The sequence below is a fragment of the Phalacrocorax aristotelis genome, chromosome 7, assembly GCF_949628215.1.
Source record: "Phalacrocorax aristotelis chromosome 7, bGulAri2.1, whole genome shotgun sequence".
Taxonomy (NCBI): domain Eukaryota; kingdom Metazoa; phylum Chordata; class Aves; order Suliformes; family Phalacrocoracidae; genus Phalacrocorax; species Phalacrocorax aristotelis.
Window position 1 is genome coordinate 47845352 of NC_134282.1, and position 27213 is coordinate 47872564.

At 45.1% G+C, this 27213-nt stretch overlaps 1 protein-coding gene across 7 annotated transcripts in view; it reads right to left on the minus strand.

The window, feature by feature from the left end:
- Positions 1–27213, minus strand: part of AKAP13 (A-kinase anchoring protein 13) — a 217853-nt gene that overhangs the window by 95720 nt on the left and 94920 nt on the right. For 6 of the 7 annotated variants that reach the window (XM_075100605.1, XM_075100604.1, XM_075100603.1 and 3 more), the window contains 3 exons: positions 19072–19255; positions 7266–7455; positions 981–3891 (listed from right to left, as the gene is read on the minus strand). In XM_075100605.1, coding sequence (XP_074956706.1) covers positions 981–3891; positions 7266–7455; positions 19072–19255 — 3285 coding nt within the window. Of the gene's footprint in view, positions 1–292; positions 399–980; positions 3892–7265; positions 7456–19071; positions 19256–27213 lie in introns of those variants that run through there. The other variant, XM_075100608.1, reaches the window with a different exon arrangement.

Sequence of the window (27213 nt, forward strand, 5' to 3'; positions counted from 1 at the left end):
ATTTTCTCACAGCAAAGAAAAAAAGGCAGCTGAAAAAGTTCAGCTGCTTCCATTTAACAGCTGCCTGAACAGGTGGAATATAAAGCTCAGATTAGCTCCATGCTTCAGTAGCAAATTCACCTACAATTTAATTCCAGGCTGGAACAAACAACCCATTTCTCTTTCATTCAATTATCCCTTTAATTCCCTTTTTGGGGTTACCTGGTAACATTTTCTATTAGCTCCTGTCGCACTGGCACCAGATGTCTATGTTGTCCCCCAGGTCCCACCGCTCTCCCCCATCACCACTCACCCGCGGGGAATGCCAGTCCTGCTCCCCAGCCGATGGCAGCAAGCAAAACTCATCATCTGAGTTCCAGTACTGCTTAAATGCACTGGAAAACACCACCGGCTGCTCTGCCCAACAAAAAAGCTTTGCAGCCCGGAAAAGGCGGTGGGGGTAGGGCTCGCTGGCTTTTTTAAATGACCTAATACCACCAATTAGGAAGTGGCTTTGCGCAGTTCAGAAGGACATTGGCAGCTGTTCCAAGCAGACGAGCAAAGAAAATGCAAAAGCGCCCTGTTTCACCCTCTGACTCCATGTTAGTAAAAATAAAGGGGAGAAGCAAAGGAATAGCACTAGGCAAATAAACCCTCATGCCCACATGAAAGCATATAACATGAAGATACAGTAATCCAGATAGCTCCCTCCCATTCATTCCTTCCCCAGGGAGGATTCACAGGCTAGAAATTCTTCTGCACAAATTCACAGGAGATGTCCTGTCCTTACCACTAGCTCCAGCCAAGCAACATGCATTTGAACCAAAAGTTTTAATAAATAACTTCAGATTTCTTCTTTCTCAGAAGAAAATCCCCAAACACCTACACTTCCTTGCCAAGGCAGGCCTCCTGCTCTTATTTCCGTTCCTTTGCTGGTGAGATGCCAGAGGCACACCTACGAAGAAAAACTAAAAAGTAGGAAACCAACTGATTTTTCCTACCTGTAAGAGACTCAGCTCGTTGCACTCCCAGGCTGACAGTCCTCTTCTTTGCTGAGGAACTTAAATCCATTTCTCCATTAAGGCTGGCTCCCACATCCACCGCAGCCTGGGGCTCAAGCCCCACTTTTTCTGTGGCAGGTAATTCAGGGGAACAAGGTGTCTCTGCTGCAAAAACCACTGCATCGAAACTTTTTACCATTTTAGGAACTTTATCCAGAGAAGAGCCATCGTCTGCCAAAACCAAACTCTTCGCTCCCACATTTTCCAGGGACTCAACAGCATGCAAATGGCACGAACACAGCAAGAAGGGCGATTCGGGTACAGCTTGGCTCTGCTTTCCATCGGGCTCAGCCAAAACCTCCCCCTGAGCTGCTTTAGCAGCAGGACCAGCATTGCTCTCGCCAGCCGGACAAACGGTGTCGGTGCTGGAGTCGCTGTCGCACGTGGGCTCTTCTGCAATGGGCTGAAGTGCTGCCCGGGGAAGCACGCTTTCCGTATCCTCCTGCTCCTCCGGATACGCTGCAATGGGGGTTATTGTCACTGGCCTTAACGCTTCCTTACCCTCGCAGGCATCACTTGGGGCTCCCACTTCTGAAGCATCCTTTAATTCGGGGGTGCTGCTCTGCGGGGAGATCTGCTGTTGGGTTTGACCGGGATCATGTTGTTGGTTCAGACTCGCATCCAGACAAGAGTCGCTCTCCGCACCCGGTGACTCACCTGCCGACGCAGGTCCGTGCATGGTGCCTTCTGCATTCACTGCCGCCGTCTCGCACACTTCTTTGTCATGGACTATCCCTTTCAGCCCAGCGTCCACATTGCTGCCGCCTGCCACAGGCTCCCCCTGACTGCAGTCAGAGGGTTTCACAAGAGCAGCAAGAAGTTCCTCTGACAAAACCTGCTCCCTGCCACTTGCGCAAGCCTCCTGCTCAGGTTCAGCTTTGCCTTCTTCAGCCTGCTCCAAGAGGCTCTGCTCTGGAGAGCCCTCATTCCCTGCACGGTCCCCAGGCCAGCCAGCTCTGGCAGCTACCCTGCCATGCTCCCCGCCGCGCTGCTGGGAGAGCTCTGCCGAGCCTGCCACCGCTACCGCTTCCTGGTTTTGTTTAGATTCTTCATTATGAACTACAGAGGGTGTGCCTATTAAATTACCCTCAGCACAGTCTGGGCCCTTGGCACACGGAGCTAATCCAGGGTCATTACCTTGCAGAGCTGCCTCCTGCCCAGAAGGTGCCACTGCACCATCTCCCTCCTGACTCACAGCAGGTCCCCCTCCTGTGGGTAGGGGAGCGGGTGATTTCATCTCACCGCTCAGCCCCTCCTGCTCCAAAGCGCTTTCTGCGCTCTCTGCTTCGGTTTGCGCAGGCTCTTTCTCATCCAGGCATGTGCTCGCATCCTCCGGAGGGAGCGATGCAGGCTCGTGTTTACTCTCTTGAGCAGCGTCCGGTTTGAAGTTGTCGGCCATTTCATCTTTAACGACAGTTTGATCAGCAGAAGGGTGACAGCTAGCAACTTCCTGACCTCCGCCTGCAGAATCTGCGCTTCCTCCATCTCTGCTACTGCTGGTATCAGTTCCTACTGGCTCCTCTTCACCGGTTTCACTGCCCTCCATTGCTTCAGCCGCACGTTCAGTGATCTTACCACTCTCCTGGCAACACACTGGTTCTGCACTGGTTTGATTAGATCCACCAACGTCATCGTTTTCAGGTTTAGCATCAGGGCCATCAGTTTCCACACTGTCTCCCAGTGAGGGTGAGCTAGATTTCCCATCTGTGCAACCTGCTTCCAACTGCCCTTCTCGCTCCCCACTCTCACCACTGCCATGGACTTCTAAACCAGGACCAGGCTTTGATGCACATGCAGGAACCTTCATCCCATTCACTGCTGGCAACGCTGCCCCGGCGCTCGCAGTGACATCCTGCCTCGCTGCGACGTGGGCATCTCCTTGGTTTTCCAAGGAGCCACTGTTTACCTGATCAGTGCAGGAGTCCACTCCAGTTTCTTTGTTATCGCCAGCCTTGCAAAGGTCAACAGAGGCATCACCAGTGCCACCATCTGCATTCGTACCGTCGTGTGTCGGTACCAGTCCCACATTTGCATCCTCCCCATCTGCACGCTCAGTGCCATTAAAACCACTGAGTAAGGGCTGAGCAGCACTGGCTGACTCTTCCTTAGCTGACAATTGCTCTTCTGGGTTTGCAGTCCTCCTTTCACCGGCCTCAGTCATCCCATCCTCTACCTGCTGCTGGCCCGCAGCCCTCTCAGCTGCCCCTGTACAGTTCCTGCATTCAGTTTGGCCCATAGCCACATCCACGCCCTCCAAGGAAGCTGGGGCTTTGCCTGCAGTTTCCACCACAGTAACAGTACTGTCAGCTGCACGCTCCTTGGCAGCTTGCACTTCCTGATGGGGACTATCTTTACTGCACAAGCCGGCTTGATCCAAACCAACTCCAGCAGATGTCATTCCAGCTTCCTCATTTGTATCTCCACGGGATGGAAGATTTACGGCACCGTTTACACTTGCACACAGGCTCACTGTGCAGTCTTTTTCATCTGATACAGTCCCAGAAGCTTCAGCAGAGGTTGGCTCCTCCTCTTCCTTTTTACTCAACGTCACTGTATTTTTACTTTCACAGAGGCACTCTGAGCTCTTTGCATCCCCCAGGCTCAGCAAGTCATTTGGCACATCATTAGAAGCCCCCAAACTCCTGCTGTCGCATTTCTCTTTCTGGTCGGTTTCGTCTGAGAGCTGCCCGATGTCCAGGTGAACAAGATCAGATGGACTTTCCTGCCTTCCTTCGCTCGCCTTTTCTTCTAAGCTTTGAGAGGCAGTGGCCAGGTGACCATCTGGCTCTGCTGCTTTAGCACAGCTGTCTCCAGAATCTCCCCGTACAGGCTCTGTCTGCTGCCTTAAACTCTGTAATAGGGGGGGGAAAAAAAAAAGCCATATTATTTTGCTTTGTCACACATTTACACTGCCTCCACCACCTACAAGATCTACATCCACATAATCCTATTTGATGAGACTCCTGCTCCCTCTGTACCTCTACCCGGTGTCCCTCAGGACAGTTACAAACATAATGCAAGTGCGTATTTTACATGTTGGTTTTGTCACACAGTAATAATGAAATTATTAGAATAACAGAAACATTGGTTGGAAAGAGCATCTGGAGGTCATGTAGTCCAGCCTCTTGCCTGAAGCTGGTCCATGACCAATACAGCATCAGGTCAGCCATGACTTTGTCCTGCCAAGTCCCCATGACCTCTGATGACAAGGCACCCACCACCTCTCTGGGCAATCTGCTCCCGTGCCACACCACCCCTCCCATGAAGGAGATTTTCCTAACAGCCAACCTGAACCCCCTAAAGCTGCAGTTTGCCCCGCTACCCCCTTGTTACAGCATCTGCCACCACTGAGAAGAGTTGTAATCTCTGTAATTGTCCTTCAAGCAGCTGTGGTCATAGCCCTTGAGCACACTTAAATTCAAGATCAGTAAACAGCAGAATTCAATCTACCAAATAATGCAAATATATAGCAGTCTAGTCCCAAAGGGCTTGAGCAAATGCTGCTTAAGAGCAACTTCAGATCCCTGCCCGATGGCACTCCCCAGTTCTCATCAGCATTGCTCAATTTTCTCTATATTGCTAGAAATGCTACTTCAGACGTGGGAATTGGCGGATGATGTCCAAACACCACCACTTGCCTCCTACTCCCAGGGCCGAACTAATCATCTAATCAATTCCTGAGATTTGCAGAATTGCATGCATAATTAAATATCTGAAATTTACTTCCTAAATGGAAATATTAATTTTAATAGTACGTCATAATTTTCAAATTTTTATATGCATTACCATGGAACAGTAGCAACACACTCAGTTCCCCTCTAATCTGCATTTTCCTTCCCGAGCACCTGCTTTGTCAAGGATCCCCTAAGCTTTTATAGTTTGATACAATCAAACCTTTACTCAAAAAGAACCGCCTGTTTCAATACCTTATTTTTTAATCTCTGCTGCATATCAATGTTCACATCTTAGAAAAAGTGACTTGTTAAATTAACGAGCAACCTCAATCCTTCAATGTACACCCCACAAAACTCCCTTGATTTTCTGTGGCAGGCTCGGGGTTTTGCACCATAAGCTTTCAGAGGTCACACTAATTTCTCAGTAAGTGCCTGTGACTCTCCACAAATACAAAACTGTAACGAACTATTTCAAACCTGTTATTTTTTGCATTTATTTGTAAAAATACTCCAAAAAATAAACGCAACCTAGAAGCCTAACTTAAACAGGTCCCTGCAAATTTTAAGACTCTAGCTCTCAGAAAAACAGAATTTCATAGAAAAATGTCATCTTAAACACCCCTTTTCTCCCTAAATATTAAAACGGCCAATATGTTAATTGCTGCATCAGAGGGAACTTTTGGTTATTGCATATACAAACAGTGGCTAAAATCATCACTTTGAGGATATTGCATTTACTTGTCTTTCCACACTCTGAGGTTTGCAAATGATGAGCACCGCCACTGAATCACAGACCACTAAATGTACTTCTGGTGTTTGCCTCAAATCTGCTATTTAAAAGAATCCCGCTACCCAGCTCTCATATATGCTGTCACCTATGCCAGAGCTCCCTGTTTTTGACGCATCCCAAAACAGGTTCGCATCGGAGGCAGGCAGCACGGCACCTCCATCCATTGCGTAGCACCAGGGAGGGGACGCAGGGCTCTGCGCCCAGCAGTACCCACAGGCTGCAGTTATTTTTTGCAAGGGCAAACAAACAGGATCAAACGGGGTGCCGGCTGTCTGGTGGCTGTAACTCCACAGCAGAGCACAAAGACTGTGCTGCTGGTTCCCAGCCAGGACTGACAGACACAGAACACCAAAACCAGGACAGACAGACACAGATGACAATGACGCTTGCTTGGGAACAAGCGAGTTTTTCAAAAGGAGGGGCCACAGCAGCCCCAGCATCCTCATGGTGAACTCACTCTGCTGATAGCCTGAAAAATAGAGCCGTCTCCAAAGGAAGCCAACTGGCTTTTAACTGACCCGAAATGAACCTAAATGAAATAATTACAGGGCCGCTTTCCAAATTCAAATCAGATTAGATGTGAAGTGAAACAGTGCTGGAAAGAAAAAGTCTAAACATAGCCTTTTCTGATTTCATTGTCAGGCAAAATGTACCCATCTGGCATTCACACAAGCAAACAAGAAGCGAGCTGGATATGCCGGCCGTGGTTTAGTCTTTTGATGGAAAGGAGAAGTGATTTCACAGTTAGCCTGGGCTTGCCACTCGTGCCACCAGTTCCTGTTGGGATTGGGAGTAATGAACATCTCGGGCACCCAGGGAAGGGTGAGAACAGCTCAGGGTGGCCAATACCTCTGAATGTCCCCCCAGCCCACTGCCTGCAGACGGTTCTCCCCTTCCTTAGTTAAAGGAACAAAAATATCCTGTTATTTCGATCCCACACCTCTGTAACAGCGGATGTGCGAACTGACGAAGGAACACCCACAAGTGATGCCAGCTGCACAAGGCGTGCGGGTGTTTCTGAGAAGCGGCGCAGAAGTGTCCCGCTATTTCACCTTCCTGTCCCAACTGAGTCCCCGTGGCACCTATTTGAAAGCGTGAGAGGAAGCCCTTCCAAAGCCCCGCTGCTCCTGCAGTCCAGCTGCCGTGGGGTCTGAGAGGAGTGCAGCAAGAGGACCACTATGGACATGCACCCTGTGTGGCCAGGGCAGGCTCATCCTCCGAGTCCTATGCAGAGGTGCTAAGGAAATGGCTGTTTTCTCCATCACCTGCCCCAGAGACTTTCCCCTCAGTCTCCTCTCTGACCCTGAACTTTCCATATGAACAGAGATGTACACGCTGCGCGCAGCCGCCCCAGACCCAGCCCTGCTCTGGAGCCTGCCTTATGCTGCCTGACGGCTGCCAGATGCCCTGGAGGGACAGTCCACCTCCAGGGAGGTTTCCCTGGCCATCCAAGCGGGTCCCAACCTAACGGAGAAGGCAGGAGCTGGGAGCAGCGAGAGCCCACGAGGCGAGCAGAGCCGGTGTTGCACAGCCCCAAGCCTGCTTCTCTTCTGAGAAAGAAAATCTGCTGCATAGTTCAGCTTTGTCAGACCTCCCTGTGCTCCACCTGGATGTTTGCTAATGACATCCAGAGAAAACTCTGAGGTAAATACACCCCCGAAGGGTGCCTACATGGGGGAGTCCCCCCCAGGTGCCAGGCTGCTTATGAGGCAGCAACCAGCCATCTCCGCTTTTCTTTCGTCATCTCAGCCTTTTCCTTACCATGTGCTGGTGGCTCTGCATGTGCATCTGAAGTTGCCGTATGTCACTCTCCAAGCTGGCCGCTACCCCTTCCTTGGCTTCAGCCGTCAGCATGTAAACATCAAGCCCGCGGTGGTGCTTCACGCTGTAGTCCCCCGAGTGCACGGTGTGAGACAAGGTGCTCCAGGAGTCCGGTTCCCTGGCTTCCTCTCTGCAATAAAACAAGCACAGGTTAATCTGCAGGCAAGGAGGGATGCTGCATTGCAGGACACACACACTGTTCTTCACTCTGGACAGTCATCTAATCAATGGCCCAAGGAAAACAGAGCACCGGCTCCAGGGCCAGCCAGACAAATACACCCGCATACTTCTTGGTCTTGAAAATTAATGTGATTTAGAGTTAATGCCAGCCACAAGCTTTATTTCACAAGGTCCTTCTCAGCTAGAAAGACCTGCTTTTTTTCCCCAGACTATGACAGACTAGGAGCAAATGGAATTTGATGCAGGTGTAGATCACCAAAGCAGCTGGTGCAGAAAAACAGGCACCGAGAAGACAGAACTGGTTCAGGGACAAGTTAGAAGGAATAAGGATTATCATGATACAGATGCTACAACTTCTACACTGAAACCAGCATGCCACTTCAAACGTTTACCCAACAGCCATCAAATCGTAGCAATTTTTTCACTCCTGAAATGAGTTTAGTTTGCTCTGTGAAACTGATTCTGTGCAAGTTGTTCTCAATACTGTGAGACTACTGTCCTTCTGCAGCAGTATCACAGATTTTTTTACCAACCAAAAGAAAAGAAAGGAAAAAAAAGATGCTGTTGTAGGTGAGAATGAAAAAATAACTCAACAGTTACATGTATTCAACAGAAATTTCTACACAGTCATCTACTTTTGAATGTCAAACCCTGATTTTGCACAGGCTTGCAACTCAAAGCAGTAACTGCGGCTCAGTGAGACCTGAAGACAGAGGCTGCGTTGTTGCTTCTTTAAGGGGGTGAGGAAACATTTATCTTATTGAGGTGTTCATCTAAAGCTTCAGGTTTACAGATTTCCTTTTGAAATCAATGGGTTCAGGATTCAGGAAACCCAAAATCTGTTCTAATTGTCCCAGGTCAGAGCCGACACAGCACCCTCCCAAGCGCCGCATTCCCCGGGAGAGATGTGGAGCCGAGCAGGAACGTTACAGGACTGAGGGCTTATGCCGACCTGCTCAGGGATTTCCATTTCAGAGAAATGGAAATTTCTGTTTTCCTTTCACTAGGGATGCATCTACCGAGAGCCAGCCCCAGCTGAGAGCGTGTCCTCTCCCTGTCGTGGAGACCAGCCCTTGTCACAACAGGCATTCCCAGATGTCCCTCTGCAGCACAGACTTCCCCAGAGGGACAGAGCTGTGACTGTATGCAAATAAATAGGAATTCAAGAAGGTACATATACAGCAAACGCATACCGCTAACCAGGCAAAGTTACACACAGATTCAGCATCTTTGATGACTGGTTTCTTACTTTAGAAGTAGCAAACCTTTCTAACTAGGCTAGTGCCCACCTAGCAAACCACAGGGCTAGCCCTCCGGGGAAGCCACACAATTTAGAAAGCAAAGTTGCAAAAAGCAAACGATACAGTGATTGGCAACAGCAGCGGGCAGAGCAGGGTGGGGAAACGGTTGAACGGTTCATCATACGGCAGAGAAACCTGTGCAGAAGACAGCGGTGGCAGCAGCTGCCCCTGCTCTGCCCTGGCACAACCACCCGCCCCCTCCGATGACTCATTTTGGGCTAAATCTGCAAGGCAATTCAGACAAAGTGAACCTACGCTTTCCACCATTCACCACCATGTAACTCAACTGACTTCAGCAGAATTACTCTGGATTTAAACAGAATCAATATTTCCATAGAGAAACAGAAGGAGGCATTCAGTTTTTGGTGGTGATTAGTATAAATCTATGGAGGCACTGAACTCAACTGAGCCATTACAAGTGAGTAAAGAAATGACCTTCCTTTATCAGGGAAACACAGACATTTCTGTCTGGAGTATGTGTCTTTTCAGCTGTCATATAGGAGAAACTACTGTACTCAGGGCCACTCTCAGACTACAACGAGGCAGTCAGCACAAAACCATATTCACCCACTCACAGGGACGACAACATCAGACGGCTTAAAGAACCAAGCATGATGAGTCCGCTCCGCTTTCTTATCAGCTTCAAGTACACTTATGAGCATCTTCAAATCAGCACCCACAAAGCAGCCTGCACGACTCGAGCCTTAAAGGACCCTTGGTGACTTCAAAAGCCTTAAAACCTGGAGCGAGATGACAGGCAAGCACAGTCCCCTGCAACACCAGGAGCGCAACCACCCCTCCTGCAATCTGCCACTTTCACCTTCACAGGGCCCAGGCAGATCAAATCATCACTTCTGCTTACAAAGACAGCAATTCCTTTGCATATTCAAGCTGCCAATCTGTGTTACACTCTCTAAAGGGCTTTAAGCCTTTTGAAAAACCAAGGTCTTTCTCACATCCACCCAACTACAAACAACTCCAAGCTCTCATTTTTAGTAGCAGTTACCTACATCACACAAAATTAAGCAGAGAGGTAGTGGATGTCTCAATCTACTGACTCCTTCAAATCATCCCTTTCGCACCTGCTGCATCCCAGCACTGACGGACCGCAGCAGAGACGACAAATGGGCATGCACAAGCGTTAACTTGTTTGCACACCACTATTTCTGTTGTTCAGGCAATCACTTCTAAAGGCACGCAGATCACATGAGAAGACTCTCCTGCTCGTTTGCCTTCATACATTGAGCTTAACTGTTCGTGTCTCTCCTACATGTCTCACTGCAACCCCTGGGTTTTATTGAGAGATGATAAAAACATACTTTCTTCCAGGGGAAAAAAAAAAAGCTTTGCAGTTATGTATTTGGTACTCCCTTGTTGTGAAAGGTGCTTATTTTGTTCAGATTAGGAATCTCTGCAGTAATTGTATACAGGTGCATGCCCAAGCTCCTATACTAGTAGAGGAAAAATAGATATGCAAATATTTACTGATGATTTATTAAGAAAAATATACATAGAAACTCCAGCATTCAAGTCTGAAAACCTCCTTCTGTCCAGCACAAAAATTCCAGCAGCAAGCAAAATCTGTCTTTTTATGAGGTTTAACCACCCTGGGTTAATTCTTTCTCATCCCCCCGTTACAACAGCTTCCCATCAAAACAGGTAAAAGATACCAGAGAACTGAAAATATCATTGGCAAAATCTCCAAGCCCAACTTTTGCAGAAGAAAGTATCTTGCCTGGTTAAAAAAGGAAGGACTGACGGATAAGGTTGACAGAGTTCACCAGCTCCACCCTCAGCACAATCACGCCGTGTCCCACTGAAAAAGCCTTGAAGTCTTCCAGCTCCAGTCCCTGCTGCTTCTGCTGCAGTCTTCTGTTCCATGGAGGTAAACCCAGAAGGGAAATCGCTGGCTTCAAGAAAGGGCAGACTTACCAGCCTGCCCCTTCATCCACGGAAAGGTGGCTCAAAGGATGACAACCCCAGACAGGGAGAGAGGAGGAGCAAACAAGCCTCCGAAATACTGTCAGGCCATGCCCTGCTCAGTCCGGGAGCTGGTGAGATTGCTCAAACCGCAGCAACCTCCTGCCCAGCTGGCACACAAAACAAGACGACAGGTAGTGTTTTTTAAACCTCCCAGCATCGCCCAAGTAGACTCATCGCTGGCGAAGGAGGAGCCGTACTGTACTGGTGTGCTGAATCTCTCTTTGGCTCGCAGGGGAGCAGATAGGATGGCCCCGAGCCAGCAAGAGGCAGAAAGAAGGAGAGGAAAGTGTGCACCGACACAGCACGGCTCCCGGCTTCCTGCAGATATGGGCGAGATATTTTTAAGAAGGAAGATATGTGAGAAAGGGAGAACAAAAAACCCGAGTAAAAGCTCTGCCTGCCTTCAAAAGCTGCAGAAGGTGTGCTTGGTGGCCAGGGTTCGAAATGCGGCAGTGCCGACGCTCCTGGCAGGCGTGTTTTCTGGTACAGAGATAACAGGTTTTAAAGGGAGGGAAGAGGAAGAGGAGGGGAAGAGATCAGAAGACAAACAAAAAAAGCCTCAGTGGGCTAAGCAGAACGTCGCGTTAGGAATATTTATCCCACAGCTTCACAAACGGGCAAGGAAGGCAGTTGTGGGAACTCAAGGTGTTATTTCCTGGGGATATCCCCTCCAGATTTCTGAGCTGGACTTTGGCTGAAACAAAACAAACTCAGTAGCATTGCCAGCTCTTATGATCTTACTGCAAGCCTGACAACAGCTGTGCGTTTATTCTGAAAGCATCAGCCACTAGGATTCATGTGATAAAAAAAAAAAACAAACCACCAAAAAACCCCCTCCAAACCCAAAATAACAAAAACCCCACTTTATTTTTTTCTTCTTAAACAAAGCCCCTAGTATTATGGTTGCAGGAAAAGCTAGGAAATGCTAGAATTTAGATGCTTTTATCTGTAAGGCAAATAAAAACTAAACTGAATTTTAATCTTGCATCCTTATTCAAATTTGGAATTATTACTGTTTTAATATTAAACTGAAAATACTAGATCAGACAGACTGATCTGGGATAAAGAAGGAACAGCGCCTACTGGGACAGGATGCTGGGCTTGGTGGCAATTGCACAACATGCCCATAGCACAGGCAACTTAAACCAAGCCAACAGTCTCTCCTGTGAAAACCCAGCACCGAATCTTAACGCAGTCACTAGCGTCTAAAACCAAGATATCTCAGAAATCTGACGAAACAGAACTTTAATGCTATCTGCAGAAGTGTTGGGGTAACAGAGGCTTTGTATACGTATGATCGACTTTGCACCCACAATCTTTAGTGACACACAAAATGCTAGCGCACACAAACACTTTCTTGCTCCTCCTCGTTTTTGTAACCGTTACTATGCATTGTATATGAGACTCAGAAAACACGTGCAAGTAGTATGTGCTAGAATGGGTTAAATCAAGTCAACCATTCATAAATTTGGAAGATATTTAACAAGCACAGCATACATACTTCAGGTATTTCCAAGTGTTCCAAAACCCCAGGAAAGGAGAAAGAAAAAAAATGTTTCTTATATAAGAAAATCTTACAGATCACTCATTAATTTGAATAATTTCGATATTGAAGGAAAGAGTTAAAGTTCACCTGATGTAGAAATGACGACTAAACCCTTACAGTGCTTCGCACAAACACGAACTGCCATGGGTTCAGACACTGAACTGAATTGAGGATTGCAAACCTACCCTCCAATGTAAGATAAATATTTAACAACTGGATTCAAAGTATTTAATGCTAACTTTTCAGTCCATTGAACAACACATTATACAGTAGGACATCATAGAAGAGAGAAAAGGTGGCTTGGTCCTTCAACAGCGGTTTGCAGACACAAATGAGAGAGCACATCTAGTATTTCCTACCACAAAGGATCTGCTCTCCTAAACCCCAGCATTTCTCAGGTCCCAAAGTTAATTACACATTTTGAAAAAAAATAGGGCTACAAACGGTGGAAAAATATATTTGCCAAATAGTACAATGTGCATTTCATAAGAATAACTGTCTGTTATTAAACGCACTTTTCCATTTGTTTTATTTTCATAGGCTTATCTAAAAAGAAAGATGTCCTGCTTGGGATGTGGAGCTGTAGGTCCAACACAGAACTCAACGTCAACTTGGAGTCTCATCAGTAAACAAAAGAAATTTAAGGTGAATCTATGAAATGCACTCAAGAGAGAAAACAGATACCATCTGTTTCGTTTTAAATATAAAAGCACAGTCATGGAGACCATTTCATCAAGCAATGTTTTCTTTACAGCTAAAAACAGCATCTCAGATCAGGACAAGTGATATGGAAGGAAGACTTGTCTCTGCAGAACTTCTTTGCATGCTGCAAGCGAGCACAACCACAGACTCTGTAACACAACCCCAAGATGAAGCCACTGCTTCAGCTGCCTCTGACACAGCAGTTTACAAAGTCTTCTACAATAATCTGTACAAACTTCAATCCCCACCCATGAACATCACTACTTCTAGCACGCTGGCTCCGGAGCAGTATACGAGCATCTTAACTGAGCACCCAGCTAACCCGTCTGGGAAATTACTCATCCACATTTTCTAAATTTATCCTGAAATAGGGCTAGTCCATGACAATCACTTACCAGCCACACAATGCTGTTCAGGGCTTATGGCCCCTGTGATTTTTGGAATCACCTCCAGATCAGGATTGCTGGGCAGGGGGAATAATTTTCTTCTTGTACCTTACCAAATCTTCTCAAATATCTTCTTTCTCCTCCTCACAGGCCTGTTTACATGAACAACATCTCCTAGGACCTCCAAAGTGGGATATCAGAAACAGTAAAAAGCTATTTCTACCATGCGGACAAAGCCACTTCTCTCTCTCCTGTAGTCAGAGGTGGATACATACAAAACAAAGGAGAGGAGGAAGCCAACAAATGAAACTACAAGTCTTCACAGGGATGTGGGAAAACACTAGGAAACCAATAAAAGCTGGAGCACACAGTGGTGAGTAGGTGGAAAGAGAGAAGCACAAACTCTTCCTGCTCCACCACGTTCACACCTGGTTGCCCTGTCCCCCCCGCTCCCAGCCTGCTCCTCTGCTGTAGCCACAAGAAACCCACAGCACCTCAGCATCCTTCTAATCAATCTAATTAGTTGACGATGAATCAATTAAACAACGGTGTTTCAAACAATCTTAAAGTTCAGCAATACACAGCCACAAATCCAGAGCCTGCTGGATCGCTGTTCCTCCCACGCTTTTGTAGCTAAACAGCATCCTCTTAGCTCATGCATCTCTCATCGGGTCCTCTCTCATTGCCCTTCTAATGCCTTTGAATCCCTCTTTAAATGTTAATCTTGTGCCAGTGCTTATAGAGACAAAGCCAACTGTTCTCCTCTCCCAGCCCTAGCCTAAACCTAACCTACCTCCTGGCACTCTGAATAGCAATTGAAAGGATTTGTAGCTTGTTTTGGGGTAGAAGAACAGAGAGGAAAACATCAGCATTACTTCAATAAACTCTTCAGCCATTAATTCTGTTTAGCCAGAAATAAAATTAAAAATGTGTAGCATCCCCTGCCCAGTGTAGTAGCAACCTTCTGGCCACCGGCATGTCCCCAGCTGTGTCCTGCTCATGCTCCCCGTACAACAAATACTAGGAGAACCGCTGTAACCAAGGGGAGACTCAGAGCCTGGCACACTTAGTTCCCAGCTTGTAATAAAGGCAAGGGTGCACACAGGAAAGCGGGGGTCAGCCTATACATTCTCAGGGGTATAAGCATCCTGTTTACATACGTTTGCCATGATCTGGCACTGAAGTTGTAGTGGTCAGCAATGTTTCCAGTCCCAGAAAACTAGTGATTTTGGAAAGCATCTGCACCACAGATGGCTCTTCACCTACACAAAGACTAAGACTGAATTTAATGGAACAACCCAACACCAAAATTCAATGAAAAATGTTCATCCTTAATTATCGATTTGGCAGGGCACCGTAAGAAATGCTTAATTTTAAGACCACGCTTAAACACTCCGCTGAACATGAACTGGACATTTCTGAAATTCAACACATGCTTAAAGGACTTGCTAAAATGGGCTACAAAGAAATGACGTACCAGGCAAATCTTCTTGCAGCTCTGGCTCAGAAAAGTGTATTCAAATATAAAAGTAAAGTGACTGAAAAGCTTCCTCATTTGAGAGGCACCATGGAGATTAGAGCACAGACTTCACCAATTACTTACATAAAAATCAGAACAGCAGCAAGTGATAATCATGGATTACAAAACATATATAAAACCCTCCCGCTACCAGTGAGTTATTCCTTATGTGTGTTAATTAAATCAGTTTAATTTTGGAAATACAGACTTGTCCTGACTTACAGTTTCACACACTGAGCCACCTGGCTGCCACCCGGAGGTTTTGAGGAACAGCAATCCCAGAGCTGTGCAGAAGTGCTTTATAGCAATAAGCAAGCAGAGAAACAAGCAAAAGCAAAACTAATATTAGAGTAAAAAAAAAAAACTCAAGAGACTGTCACACCTCTTAAAGTTCTCCTTTGCAGCGATTAGAAAAACACAGAAGTGTTTTTATGGGCTTTATTTTTCTCTTACTCCCCCTTTTCAGGGGGCATAAATCGCTCTCAGCTGCGGAGGAACTACAAGCATTTGGCTTTATGGAAAAAACTCAATACTTTTGGGTTACTAGACAGAGCTCTGTTCCGCAGAATGAAATCAGAAATAAAAATCAGTGTTTGTATGTTTTACAAAACGGCACTTCCGACTTCTCTGAAATTCTGCACACTCGCTATTTCTTGGAGCCATTTTCCTTGCCTGACTTTCAGAGCTCTGAAGAACATGGAGCTGGCAGGCAGATTATATTACTACACCAAACTGCATTTGAAAACATCAACTACTGCAAACTGCAGCTGTCCTACGGCAGAGGCCAAGTTACTCACACGGAGCGGCGCGTCCTACCCCCCTGTTTAATAAACTGCGCTGCCTCTTCAGAGCCAGCCCATCCCTGCGAGCGGCGCGGCCGAGCTCTGCCAGCACCCTGCAGCCAGCACTGCCCAACTCAAACACAGGGAAGTAGCAGGCTGCAAGGAAGGACCCTTCGCTTCGGAACTTGCTTCTGCCACACTCGGAAATTGTTGAAACTCAGAGAGGACTAAGCAACCCGCCTAGGTTCCAAAACTTTTTCATGCAAGTAAAGGTCACTTATTTAAATGGTATTTAAAATTTGTATTTAAATTTGTATTAGAAAAACCAAACCTCTATTAACCAAGCTGGTAGCATGCAAATAAGAATGTTCCTAGAGCAAATCCTTATTTCTTTTTTTCCCCTAAAACACTCCTGCCCTCATGCACTGTCCTATTCCATTTACACTGCAGGACAATGCTTACTGCGCAGTTTTAATCTCAAAGATAAAACAAGCACCCTCAGGAATGATACACAACCGATGAATAAACACTGCTATCGGCCTCCTGCTCTCCATCTCTGGTGACCTGCGTGTGCTCTACCGCAGCTCCAACAGTCTCGAAAGAAGCAGCGCCTGCACCTTTCCTGCCAGAGGATGCAAGAGCCAGTGCGAAGCTCGAGACTACGGAAGGGAATAATTCAAGGGTTGCAAAGTTTAAATTAGAAGGGTCTTTCTTTTTTTTACATTAAGAACTGCAACAGCTGAAAAGGAAAAGCTCATTTGACAAACAGAAATTCAAAATGTCACCAGTGTAATTAGATTTTTAGTTTTTGAGAAAAATATTTACGCTGCAGCTGAATCAAGCTGCTTTGCAGCTGAACACCGGCAAAACTGCAACAACGGAGAAGGTTTTGTGTCTGCTTTTTAATGACTGTATCCTAATTACAGCAAAATTTCACCCCTTCCCAATGCTGGCTGGGAGAATCATTGTAAAATGCAGGGTCCTGCAAATTAGCAAGCAAGTGAACAATAAAATTCCCCCAAGGATAATGCATTACAAAATACACTGCATTCATTTATTTGGCAAAGTGCAGTTTAATTACTTGTAAAAATAATGACTCCTTTGTACGGGCTCTCGCTAACATGCGTTGCTGCTCTGTATTTGCTGAGTGGTACAAGTTGCGTGCCAAATTTGCGTGCATGGATTATACAGCGTGCGCATAAGCAGAGTGAAGAAAAGAGGTTGTACAGTATCCATTGTGTTTTGACAGCACGTAAATGATATATACTTTCTTCATGAAATTTGGCTGCTTTTCTATATTTTGAAGCTCATTATTTCTCCTCTCAGTAGGGATTTTCAAGCCTCAATCCCGTGTCATTGCAGAAGGTGCTAAGCAAAACAAAAATTTCTGCTGGGAAATCAGGATGTGTCTGTTGTGCAGCCGCCACCCTGCCAAGGGGAAGGGCTACAGCAGTCCCCATGTCACACAGGGCTCCCACCACTCTGGCCAGCCCCGAGTTAGTAGCACGGTGCCTCACCACCGTCCTACCCACTGAAAGGGGGTCCATGGCTTCCAGCATCCACAGATTTCTGTTTGCAGGGCTTCGTGGAGGTAGCAGGGTTTTCAGAGTCACGGGATATATGGCACAGCTGTCAGATGTTTATATGTTATATTTCCACCCAGCAGTTCAAGAGGGAAACTAACCACAACGAACAGTTTAAGAATATACTAAGAACAGGATTGGGGATCATGACGGTAACATTACTGAAGTTGCTAGTGTCTGATTTTCAAAGATGAATTGTAAAGGTCATCAGAGAAATCCCTTGAATTATACCAGCAGCATCCATTAAAAGGAACGGCACAGGGCAAGGCCATGTAATCCAAGTACTTTTTTTTTTCCACTGAGCAAGAACTGCCATTCCAGTATTGGAACCGGTTGTGAAATACTCCACCAAATACATCAATAGCTGTTGTAATAGCTTTGTTTACTTCCCACTTCTTTTTAAATTACCAGCTCTACTCAAATCCAGATTGCAGTATTTGGTGTGAGCTCTGTATTAATGTTTTGGCCAACTTAAGCTTCTTGACAATATGTAAAGTCTGTTAACATGGTTAGTCTCACCTCAGAGAACTTTGCTCCCGTTATGGGATGAATTTGCACATTCCAATTTTACAAGATAGTCTGCAAGAGAGTTATATGTTTTCACAGTATGACCGTTGAACTCAATGGAGGAAAAAGTATCACTGTCATCATCTCTGTACTAATCCCAGCCAAGGGTGGCATAAGAGAAGGTTAGAGTATAGCTTCTGCCCACCCCGCACCCTCTCCTTCACCCTGCTTTGCATGTGGTTCGCTGAATTGTTAAAGATGAAACTTAAATGAAATCACTCCAGCAACACAGATCATACTTCTTGCCCTCTAACACCCTGCTCAGCAACTACAGAAAGCAGAATTATTTACAATTTGTAACAGAGAAATGTGATAATGTGGATGACACAGAAGACTGCTAAACATGGCACAGGGTCACTCAATAAAAACCCCAAGTGTCTGAAAATTCAATTCAGAAAAACAAAGTTAATAAGAAAGCTTAAGAGAACCCGGCATCAGGATAACACACACGCAGACCAAACCTTTTCTCCTTTACAAATAACGCCCTTGGGACTTATTTAAGCTCTTTGTCTTTATTAGCCTCAGCTTTTCAAGCTAGATCTCCAAACATTTGCTATTCAAAAACAACTTCTCTTCTGAAGGATTCCTTGTACAATGCTGCAGTAAATGCTCATGCGACTAGATACTGGCTAGGAGCGAGTACAATCTGGCTGCTTCTGACGGCCACTCAGAAGAGAGCAGTTTTCTGCTGTTAAATACTTGCATTAATTCTTACCTAAATTTTTTACCTATACTGGTAAGATACCTATGCTCTACAAGATGCTGCCTTATTTCAATACAATTATCATTATTTTGTTTAACCACAAAACTCCAGATCCACAAAGTAAGAACACAAGAGTCCACCACCACCACCACCACAGTTGTGCTGTGGTGCTTGTTCGAAGAAAAGCTTTTTCACTTGTGTTTGCATAAGGTTTTTCTTAATTAGTTGATATTACAGTGACTCATTTAGGACTTTCAGAGACAGCTGGAAGCAGAACACTGTGCAACAGAAAAGGAGAACATATTATTGCATTTCCCCTCAACCCTAAGGACCTGCCCCCATTGCTGCTAGCAAGAAAGGTAAAAGCAGAATTATACAAGAATTACCTTTAAGGGTAAAGTATGGCTCTTAGACACTATCCAGTGATAATGTCCAGCAAAGGCAGCATGATACAGAATGGAAAACTAATGGAGGAACCACCAAATCATCCTTACTCGGTCAAAAGCTGGTGCAGCTTCTGGTAGCCCCTCTCCAAGGCCAAGCTCACAGGCGTTGCCCCTTCGTTGTTGTGGATGCTGAGAGCTCCTCTTCCACCCGGCTGCTGGAGCAGAAACCATGTCAGCCGCAGCAGACCCAGCCTCACCGCAAAATGCATCAGTGTTTCCCGAGGGATGTTCTCTGAGAAGAAAGAAGGAAAAAAAAAAAAAAGAAAAATAAGGAAATGGGAATTTGCAGGCTGCGGGTGAGGCGAATGCCATACCCCCACGTCCCAGCCACACCACGCACCGTGGCTGGCACGGAGCTGACAGCCCAAAAGCCAAGGAACCTATAGCACCTGGAGAAACACACTGGCTGCCAATATCTAGGAGAGACCAGTACTTTAAAAAGCAAGGGACGCACTATGGTGGGACTGGAAGTGCTCACGACCTCTCAGGGTGAGACTGACCAGAGAAGTCAACGTGAAAAAAGCACCTTTTTGTAAACAGCCACAGCAACCACCAGGCCGCAGTGCTTCCAGACAGAACCTGGCATGGTCAGGTGGGTTTTTCTAGATGTCTAAGCCTTCTCCTTGCACACCCAGGACCAGCTTTTTAGGAACAGACAAATTTTGTTATTTAACAGGACACTGATTTGTCCCAAGGCACGAAAAAAAGTCAATTGTTTGAAGCACAAATCTAAAGCTGTTATATAAGAGAACAGTTTACCTTCATGTTTAGACAGAAAAAAAAAAAAGAGTATTTTGCTTTCCTGGTTTGATTACGTCTCAGACCAGCTTTTCTCAGCTTTATACAGTAGCTCTATCATTCTGAGTAGCAGCATTTATAAACTAGCAATCTCCGCTGCTGCTTTTTATGTTTAATAACCGTGACCTTCTAATTTGGTAAAAGTCGCTCTTGAGCCTAAGCTTTCATCTCAGAAAAATATCCCCTACTCTAAAAGCTGCAGCCCTAGAATGATGCTCTGAAAAGCTTCAACCAGAAATGAGCTCCAGATGCACTGCTGAAATACAGTATTCACAGATCAAAGCCTTCCATATGAAGGGCAAAAGCATTTGGGTTAAAAAAACTGTGAGAAATAAAAACTTGTTCTTTTAATTAACACAAGATTTCAATATTGACTGGCAGCAACAACAACAAAAAAGCACCAACTGGGTCTCAGTAAACCATGCCAATGAGCACACTTGGTATAATACCTTTAATATCATAGCAATGACTTATTGGGTTATTAATTTGGTTGCCAGCCAAATCTATACATCAGGTTTAAAAATGCAAGTACATAATGGCTTTAGGATTTAATTATTTTTTCCTCAAGAAGTATGCCCCAAGAGAAATCACTTCTTCAAAGCACTGTTGTTTTTCTTGCTTAGTTGCTTTCTTAAGGGACATCATTAAGACCTTCAGTGAAAAACAAAGCAGAAATGGGGAGTTCTCCTCTGCCTGACACACAGTTTTTCCCAACTGTTTGGATCAATTCCTGAAGAACTAATCTATATTCAAGAACCAAAAGCTTTCTGGCACCATCTCTCTTCCGAATGACTCCAAATTAGGTCTCTGGGCTCAAACCAATCCTTGCCCCCAACCTCCTCTTGATCACCATAAAGCAAAAACCATGCTGTCCTGAATACATGAGCACGTCTGAACGGAGGTTCCAGCTGATCAGAGAAAAAGGCAATAGCTGAGCTCACTCAGAGACAAATTCTCAGCCCATGGGAGAGTAATGACAAGGATTTTGGTATTAAGTGCTACGGAGCGTAATGCATTAGGAATAAACAACACAACAAGGTAGTTAATCCATGGTTGTCACAGTCTTGGACTTAAAGAATAATGAAAAATAACACACCATATATACAGATATAAAGGAAAGGCTACTGATAAGGTCGCAAAAAGGAGAAAGTGTTGATACGTGTGGACTTACTGGAGCGAATGCAGATGCCCACGGTTTCACTCAATGAACTTGCAGTTGCACAATACTCCTTGTGACCTGTACTAACGCGCTGGCAGAGCGAGCTAGTGTAACTAAAGCAGTACAACTCCTCTTACAGAGATGTAGGAAGCACAAAAGCACTTCTGTTAGAGTGAACGACAGCCATCAGAATAAAGAATGTGTTGCACTGGTCTGACCACATCCGTTCTAGCATGGGATCTCCTGTTCTAGCTGCTTTGTTGAAAGGAAAGATCATCTCCCTAACTAAAACGGACAGCCTTGCACCAAAACTGAGCAGCACAGACCTACAAAGCACAAGCATGGATCCCTGCACCAAAATGCTTCCTCCTCCTTCAGCTGAGAGCCTTACAGTTAGGTAGAAGCATCTTCTACTCTCCAACTCATGTGTGTTTATTGGTGAACCGTATCAATTGCAAATTTTGCAAGATGCAGGCAAATACTCATCCTGTCCCTGATCCATCCCGGTGCTCCTCTGTGTCTCGTATCTCCATAGATTAAATGCCCCCTCCCAGTTGTCCCAAATGCCCATGTGATGTAATCTGTTCATATGACTGCAACTTCTGAAAATCCCACCTTCTTCCCACTCTTTTAAAACAATCTTCTTAATCATCAAACTAGTGGACACCGTAGTCCCAGGGTTTGGATGGAGGTGTCTACAAACACAACTGAATTGCATGTGGCCCTGCCGCAATGCCTTTGAGCAACAACGACGTGCACAGAAGATCTGTACAAGACGACATGGCGTGTTGCCATCCAGAGCATATTAAACATACAAACTGACTATTCAGGCCTATTAGGAAAGAACTGCCTAAAATATAAACTGGCATGAGGCCATACTAACAGATGGGCACAGATGATGGAAGCAAAGAGACAAAGTACCGTACATCCAACAACTGCAGGGGCCCCAGGCAATGGCTTTAGAAGGTTTTGGAGCGTGCAAAACTTGCACGGCTACAGTTAAAAGGCGTGTGCCATCTGTGGACTGGATTAACTACTAATATATAATGAAATATACATCTGTTGGTGTATGGTGTTGCTCAGAACAAGAGGAGAGCTGGTCTGCATCAAGTTCAGGAGCACTGCTGGATGGAGAGGGGAGGACGATGGACAGATCCCTCCAGCCTTCCTGCCTTTGGAGGGATGAAGCTTGTAGCACAAAATGTTGGCAATTCAGTCAATGATTTCTAAGTCCTGTCATGGTGCAAAATGCCCAATCCATGCACGGAAGAATAACAGAAGTTTGAACATGCAATAGCCAGCACTCCTCCTCCCACATACCGAGCATGAGCTCCTCATCTTAAAATGGCTGTCCTTTGAACGTCAACAAAAATCTTCTTGTAATTAGGAAATTGTGAAAATACAAGACACACGATACTGGGAAGGCCAAGGTTGTTTTGCTCCTTTCTCGTTTCCTAGTAATAGGCAAGAATTGAAACATATGATTATTGTCCCATAATGGCAGGGCACTCTAATCCAGCTGGCAAAACATAAGATTTTAGTTATATTATTTTTATGTTTTGTTTTTTTTTTCAGCTGTGACACACGAACAGACAGTTTATCTGGGTAACTAAGGACAAAATTTCCATAAAAGGCTGTCAAATGTACTTTCCTAATGGTAAAGGATTAAGTTTTAAGGTGCTATTAGCACAAAAAAATAAACATTGAAGAAAAAAAAAGTTTGGGTATGACACATCCAAGAACATACAAACTGTTCCCTGAGTAAAAACTTTCACTTTAATCCTGATTAAACAACAGGAAAAAAATACCGTTCCTTTTTAAAAATCATTCGGCGTAAGAGTAACCCACACCTAACTGCTCAGTTTATCCTCCATGCCCTTAGACATCTCACCAAGGAACAGACAGCCATGGACTGGCTAGTCTTCCCGTAATGTTGACCTTCACTTGGTTCTCACCCAAAATCACATATACTTGGCAATTTTGAAAACTACTCTCAAATCTGGCCTCAAAATCTTGTTTTCTGCTGAAAATGTTCTCATTGCTCAGATCAATCCTTGAGAAACACAGGGAGCAAAAACCAGCAACAAGCTATCACTTAACACTGAGGTCCTAGAGGAAGGCTCCGGCAGACAACAGTACTGAAGAAAGGTCAAGGCAAAGACGCTGTGTTTGGAGTTACAAGTTCAGTTAATAACAAGATGTGTGGGTAACTCTTTTTTAATCTTATAAACAAGAAATTTTTGAAAGCACACCGAAGGATCTTCATGTCCCCATTCCCACTAATATCAAAGGGAACAGAAACTTTCTCATGCCAATGATTTCTCAGCCCCAGACTGAGCAGCACATTCGAGTACTGAGCAGCACGTTTCAGACGCTGCCTGAACAAGAATTATTTTCCGCTCCCCATTTTCCACTGCAGATGGCATTAGATTTAGGTATGGAAAAGATTTTTTACATCTTATCAAGAACTACAGCTGAACAGACCACGCAGCGCTGTTGACACAGAAAAGATCATGTTGATTTATACCACACAGTCCATTATCAGAGGACAGAGGTGGTGGTGAGCAGCAGATTGGAAAGGATACGAAACTCAATGAAACGAATACTTGTAACTGTTACACTGAAGGGTTCAACAAGAAACTGTAAAAAGAGTGCAGCAGATGAACAGATTAAAGCTTTATGTCTGAAAATCATCATCAGCTGCTCATCTTTATCATCCTCCCGTGGAAAAAAAAATGTTAGCTCCTCAGAATCAAATTTCCTTCTAACTGTTTCTGAAAGCTTTTTAAAGGGTTTTTAGACTTTTTGGTTTTTTTCTTTAAAATAAGGCACTTTTTTGGTTACTTTTTCTCTTCAGATGTTCTCCCTTTCTGTGAAAAACCCAAATTAATGATCTCGAATTACAGTGTCGCTCGTGTTGCACTGCACACTGAATTCCTACTAGTTTTGTACGTGAAGTTATTAAACTCTTAACCCAAATCCATTCAGACTATTTCAAACCAGGGCAAAGCATTTGCCTCTCTATCCACCTCCCACCTGGCGAGCTCGCGGGGTTTCGTTTCCCCAGCAGTACTTACTGCACAGGGATGCTTATTCTGCAGCATTTCTGGGAAGCTGTATATATTCAAGACGTCAGTAACTGCATTCCTAGATTTAAGGAGCTGTCAAGTGTTTTATCTAATGAGATGGTCTCCTGGTTATCTACCCGTAATCACGGCTATCTCGCAGCTCATCAAAGGGATGATTTCTCTTTACTCTCCCACAGGGAATGGCTCCATACCATGGTTGATCACCACAACCCCCTGCCAAAATTAGCCAGGTCCTGGAAGCATCATCTCAGAAAGCTCACACAACCAAAACTGTAACTGGTCTGGGTTTCACCGCTTGTTTTTAATGGGAAAAAATGAAAAGACTGTTTCCTCAAAGGTTTTGTCAGAATATTACTTAAAAGAGATTTTGAAAGTGATCTCTTTATTACTGATAGTTAACTCAAGGATTAGGCTCTCCTAGCCTTGGATCCTCCCTGATTTTTTTCTGCTGTCATCCCCCGTCCCCCCTACCCACCCCCCCCAATGCAACCAAGCCATAATCATTCCTAATACCTCCAAATATTCCAGTCTGCTTTTCTAGTTAGCTTATTTTCTCTTCAGTCATTTAAAACAGAAAATCAGAAATGTCAACAATGTAAACGTATTTAAATTGCATTCATCCTCAGAATACATATTAGATTTTGATTTTTAGATGTAAAGTGTCACAACCTGTTCCACTGAAAGAGCTGCCTTTAAACGTCACTGAGAACAGTAAATAACCCTACTTTGGACAGCATTAACAACTATGTTCTTTAGAAAGTTACAGTGCACTTGTAATAATTAAGATGGACATGATTATACAGCACCTGAAAGTAATGCCGTGTTTCCGATACCACAGTGACAAGAGTAATCCTCAATTATGGATACTCTGAAATTGTGGATGCCATTTCAGTTCATACAGATAGACAGATAATTAAGAGCAAGGCCGAGGAGTCGCCTACTGCAGAGCAACAGAGTATGGCTGGGGAAGAGCCCAGTCCCGGGGACACAACTGCCCCAGAACAGAAGCGACAAGGACTGCAGCCGTGCAGGGAGGAGGTCAGGACACCATTGCCCAAGGGAGCTCTACCTGCAATGCAAATCCTTCCCCTACACGTGTGTGCACCTGCCCTGCCCCTGCAATGCAAGGACGCGCTGCTGCACCACCGAGCAGGACCACGGCACCGTGCACAGCACTGCTTCCTCTGTCTCCTTTGGCCTCGGCACATGCCAGGCTTCATTTTGCTGTCCAGTTCATCTAACCAAATGGTTGAGTGTCTTCTGCCTGCCTCAGCAGGAGAGGATGGAGCCCAAGGACCTCCGGAGTCAGGAATCCTATGTGCTCCCATCCCCAGTTCTGCTAGCATGGCACCAAGCGGCATCTGGAAGATATTTTACTCTCCCAAAGTCCCATTATATGCAACTTCTGTAAAGTATTTTATATCTGTGGGTAAATAGATAGTTAATACAAGACTTTCTGGGGTTGTTTTGCTAAGATAAGGATTAAGAACTAAGAGTTGTTCTCTGAGGTCTTTTACAAATATCAGGTAGGAGGCTGCACCTCAAGGGTCCTACACAGCAGATGGGTTCGGGGAGGAGATAAATAAAAGCCACAGAGAGAGGGAAGGCAACTTTGCAGTCAGAGGTACAACATCCTAAGGACAAACCAGACACCAAAAACCGTGGCCACCATAACTGGAAAAAGGAAAAAGGACCAAAACACCAGAGGTCCCTTCTCTGCTTTCCAGTCAGCTCCACGGGTCTTGGTCGACTGTGCTACTTCTCCACAGGAATATTATGCTGATCAAAACACCCTGAAACCTAAGTACACCTTTTGAGAGTAGCTGTCATGAGGAAAAGCTTGAGAGAACAGCTTTTATGGACCAGGCCGGGTACGATGCCCCATACTGCTGGCTGCTGAACAAAAAGCTTGTAATCAAAGCCCCAGCAAAAACATAGTCTGGTGTTAAATTTGGCACAAAACGTTCGTTCAAAGCTTCCTCAGGTCCAAACAAATCCTTTTTTTTAATGGATTTTGGGTGAAGAACTAAGGACTTGTGATCACAAACATAGTCTTTTATGCTATACCAGAGTAACATAAATCAGTAAGTATTTGGTTTTGAGCAATGTTAACCAAATACCTACAAGAATATTACTGTAAGGATTAGATTAACCAATGCTGCTCAGCGCATTTAATTTTGGGACAGTTTCTTTTTAAGCAACGAAACCTTTTGCTGTTCCAGAACAGCAAAGGAAAAAAGGTAAATGAGAATACTGCAATGAACATAGTGGGGTTCTGAAAATGCCCTGATGAATACAGAAGGAAATGTTTTATTTTCAATGCATTTTAATGAAAGTTACGTCTAAAGAGATAACAGAGGAATAGATGTAAAGACAGCCTAGTGTGTAAGAGATTAAGATTACCAGGATTACTGAAACTGAACAAAATTTGTTGAACAGCAACAGCTAGCTTAAGTAGGTTACACACAAATAAACAGAACGAGGGCACTGGAATGTTTGCAAATGTCCTCCAGCAGTTCTAAGTCATTTTGGAAGTATTTCTAACCTGCAGCTGAACGGATGTGCTCTTAATAATTTGGCTATGTGACCGTACCATACCTTTAATTTTGAGCAATGGCAAACTCTTTGAAGATCGAAGACCTTGGCTTGGTAACCAACACATAAGCAAGCAGACGATTCTCACATAGCTTCGTCCACAGTAATCCTGCACTTTTCCGTATCGAAAAGTCAAACCCACTAACGTGTTAGAAAAGGGAGAGAAAGAGGTGGGGGGAATGCTGCAATAACATAACGAGTAATAATGGATGAATGCAAACCACTGACGATCGTTTTAATGACGCAACCACCAGTGGGCTGGTACCCAGGAGCACATGGGGTGTTACGTGCCCCCTCTTCCTCGGCGGGATGGACCTTAACCACGCACTTTGCACTGCACAAACCTACTGACACAAAAGATTAAACAGCCTCAGCAGACGGAGCTGGGTGTTAACTTCTAATCACTTCTCTGCCCTCTGGGGTGTGCGATGGCAGTGAACTCCCTGCCCTCTGCTCAAAGACTGCTCAGGGCTGGGTGCAGGTGAAAGCAAGGAGAAGCCTCCACACAGAGCCATCCCCTCCTCAAAATTCAGCACAGACTTGTGCTTG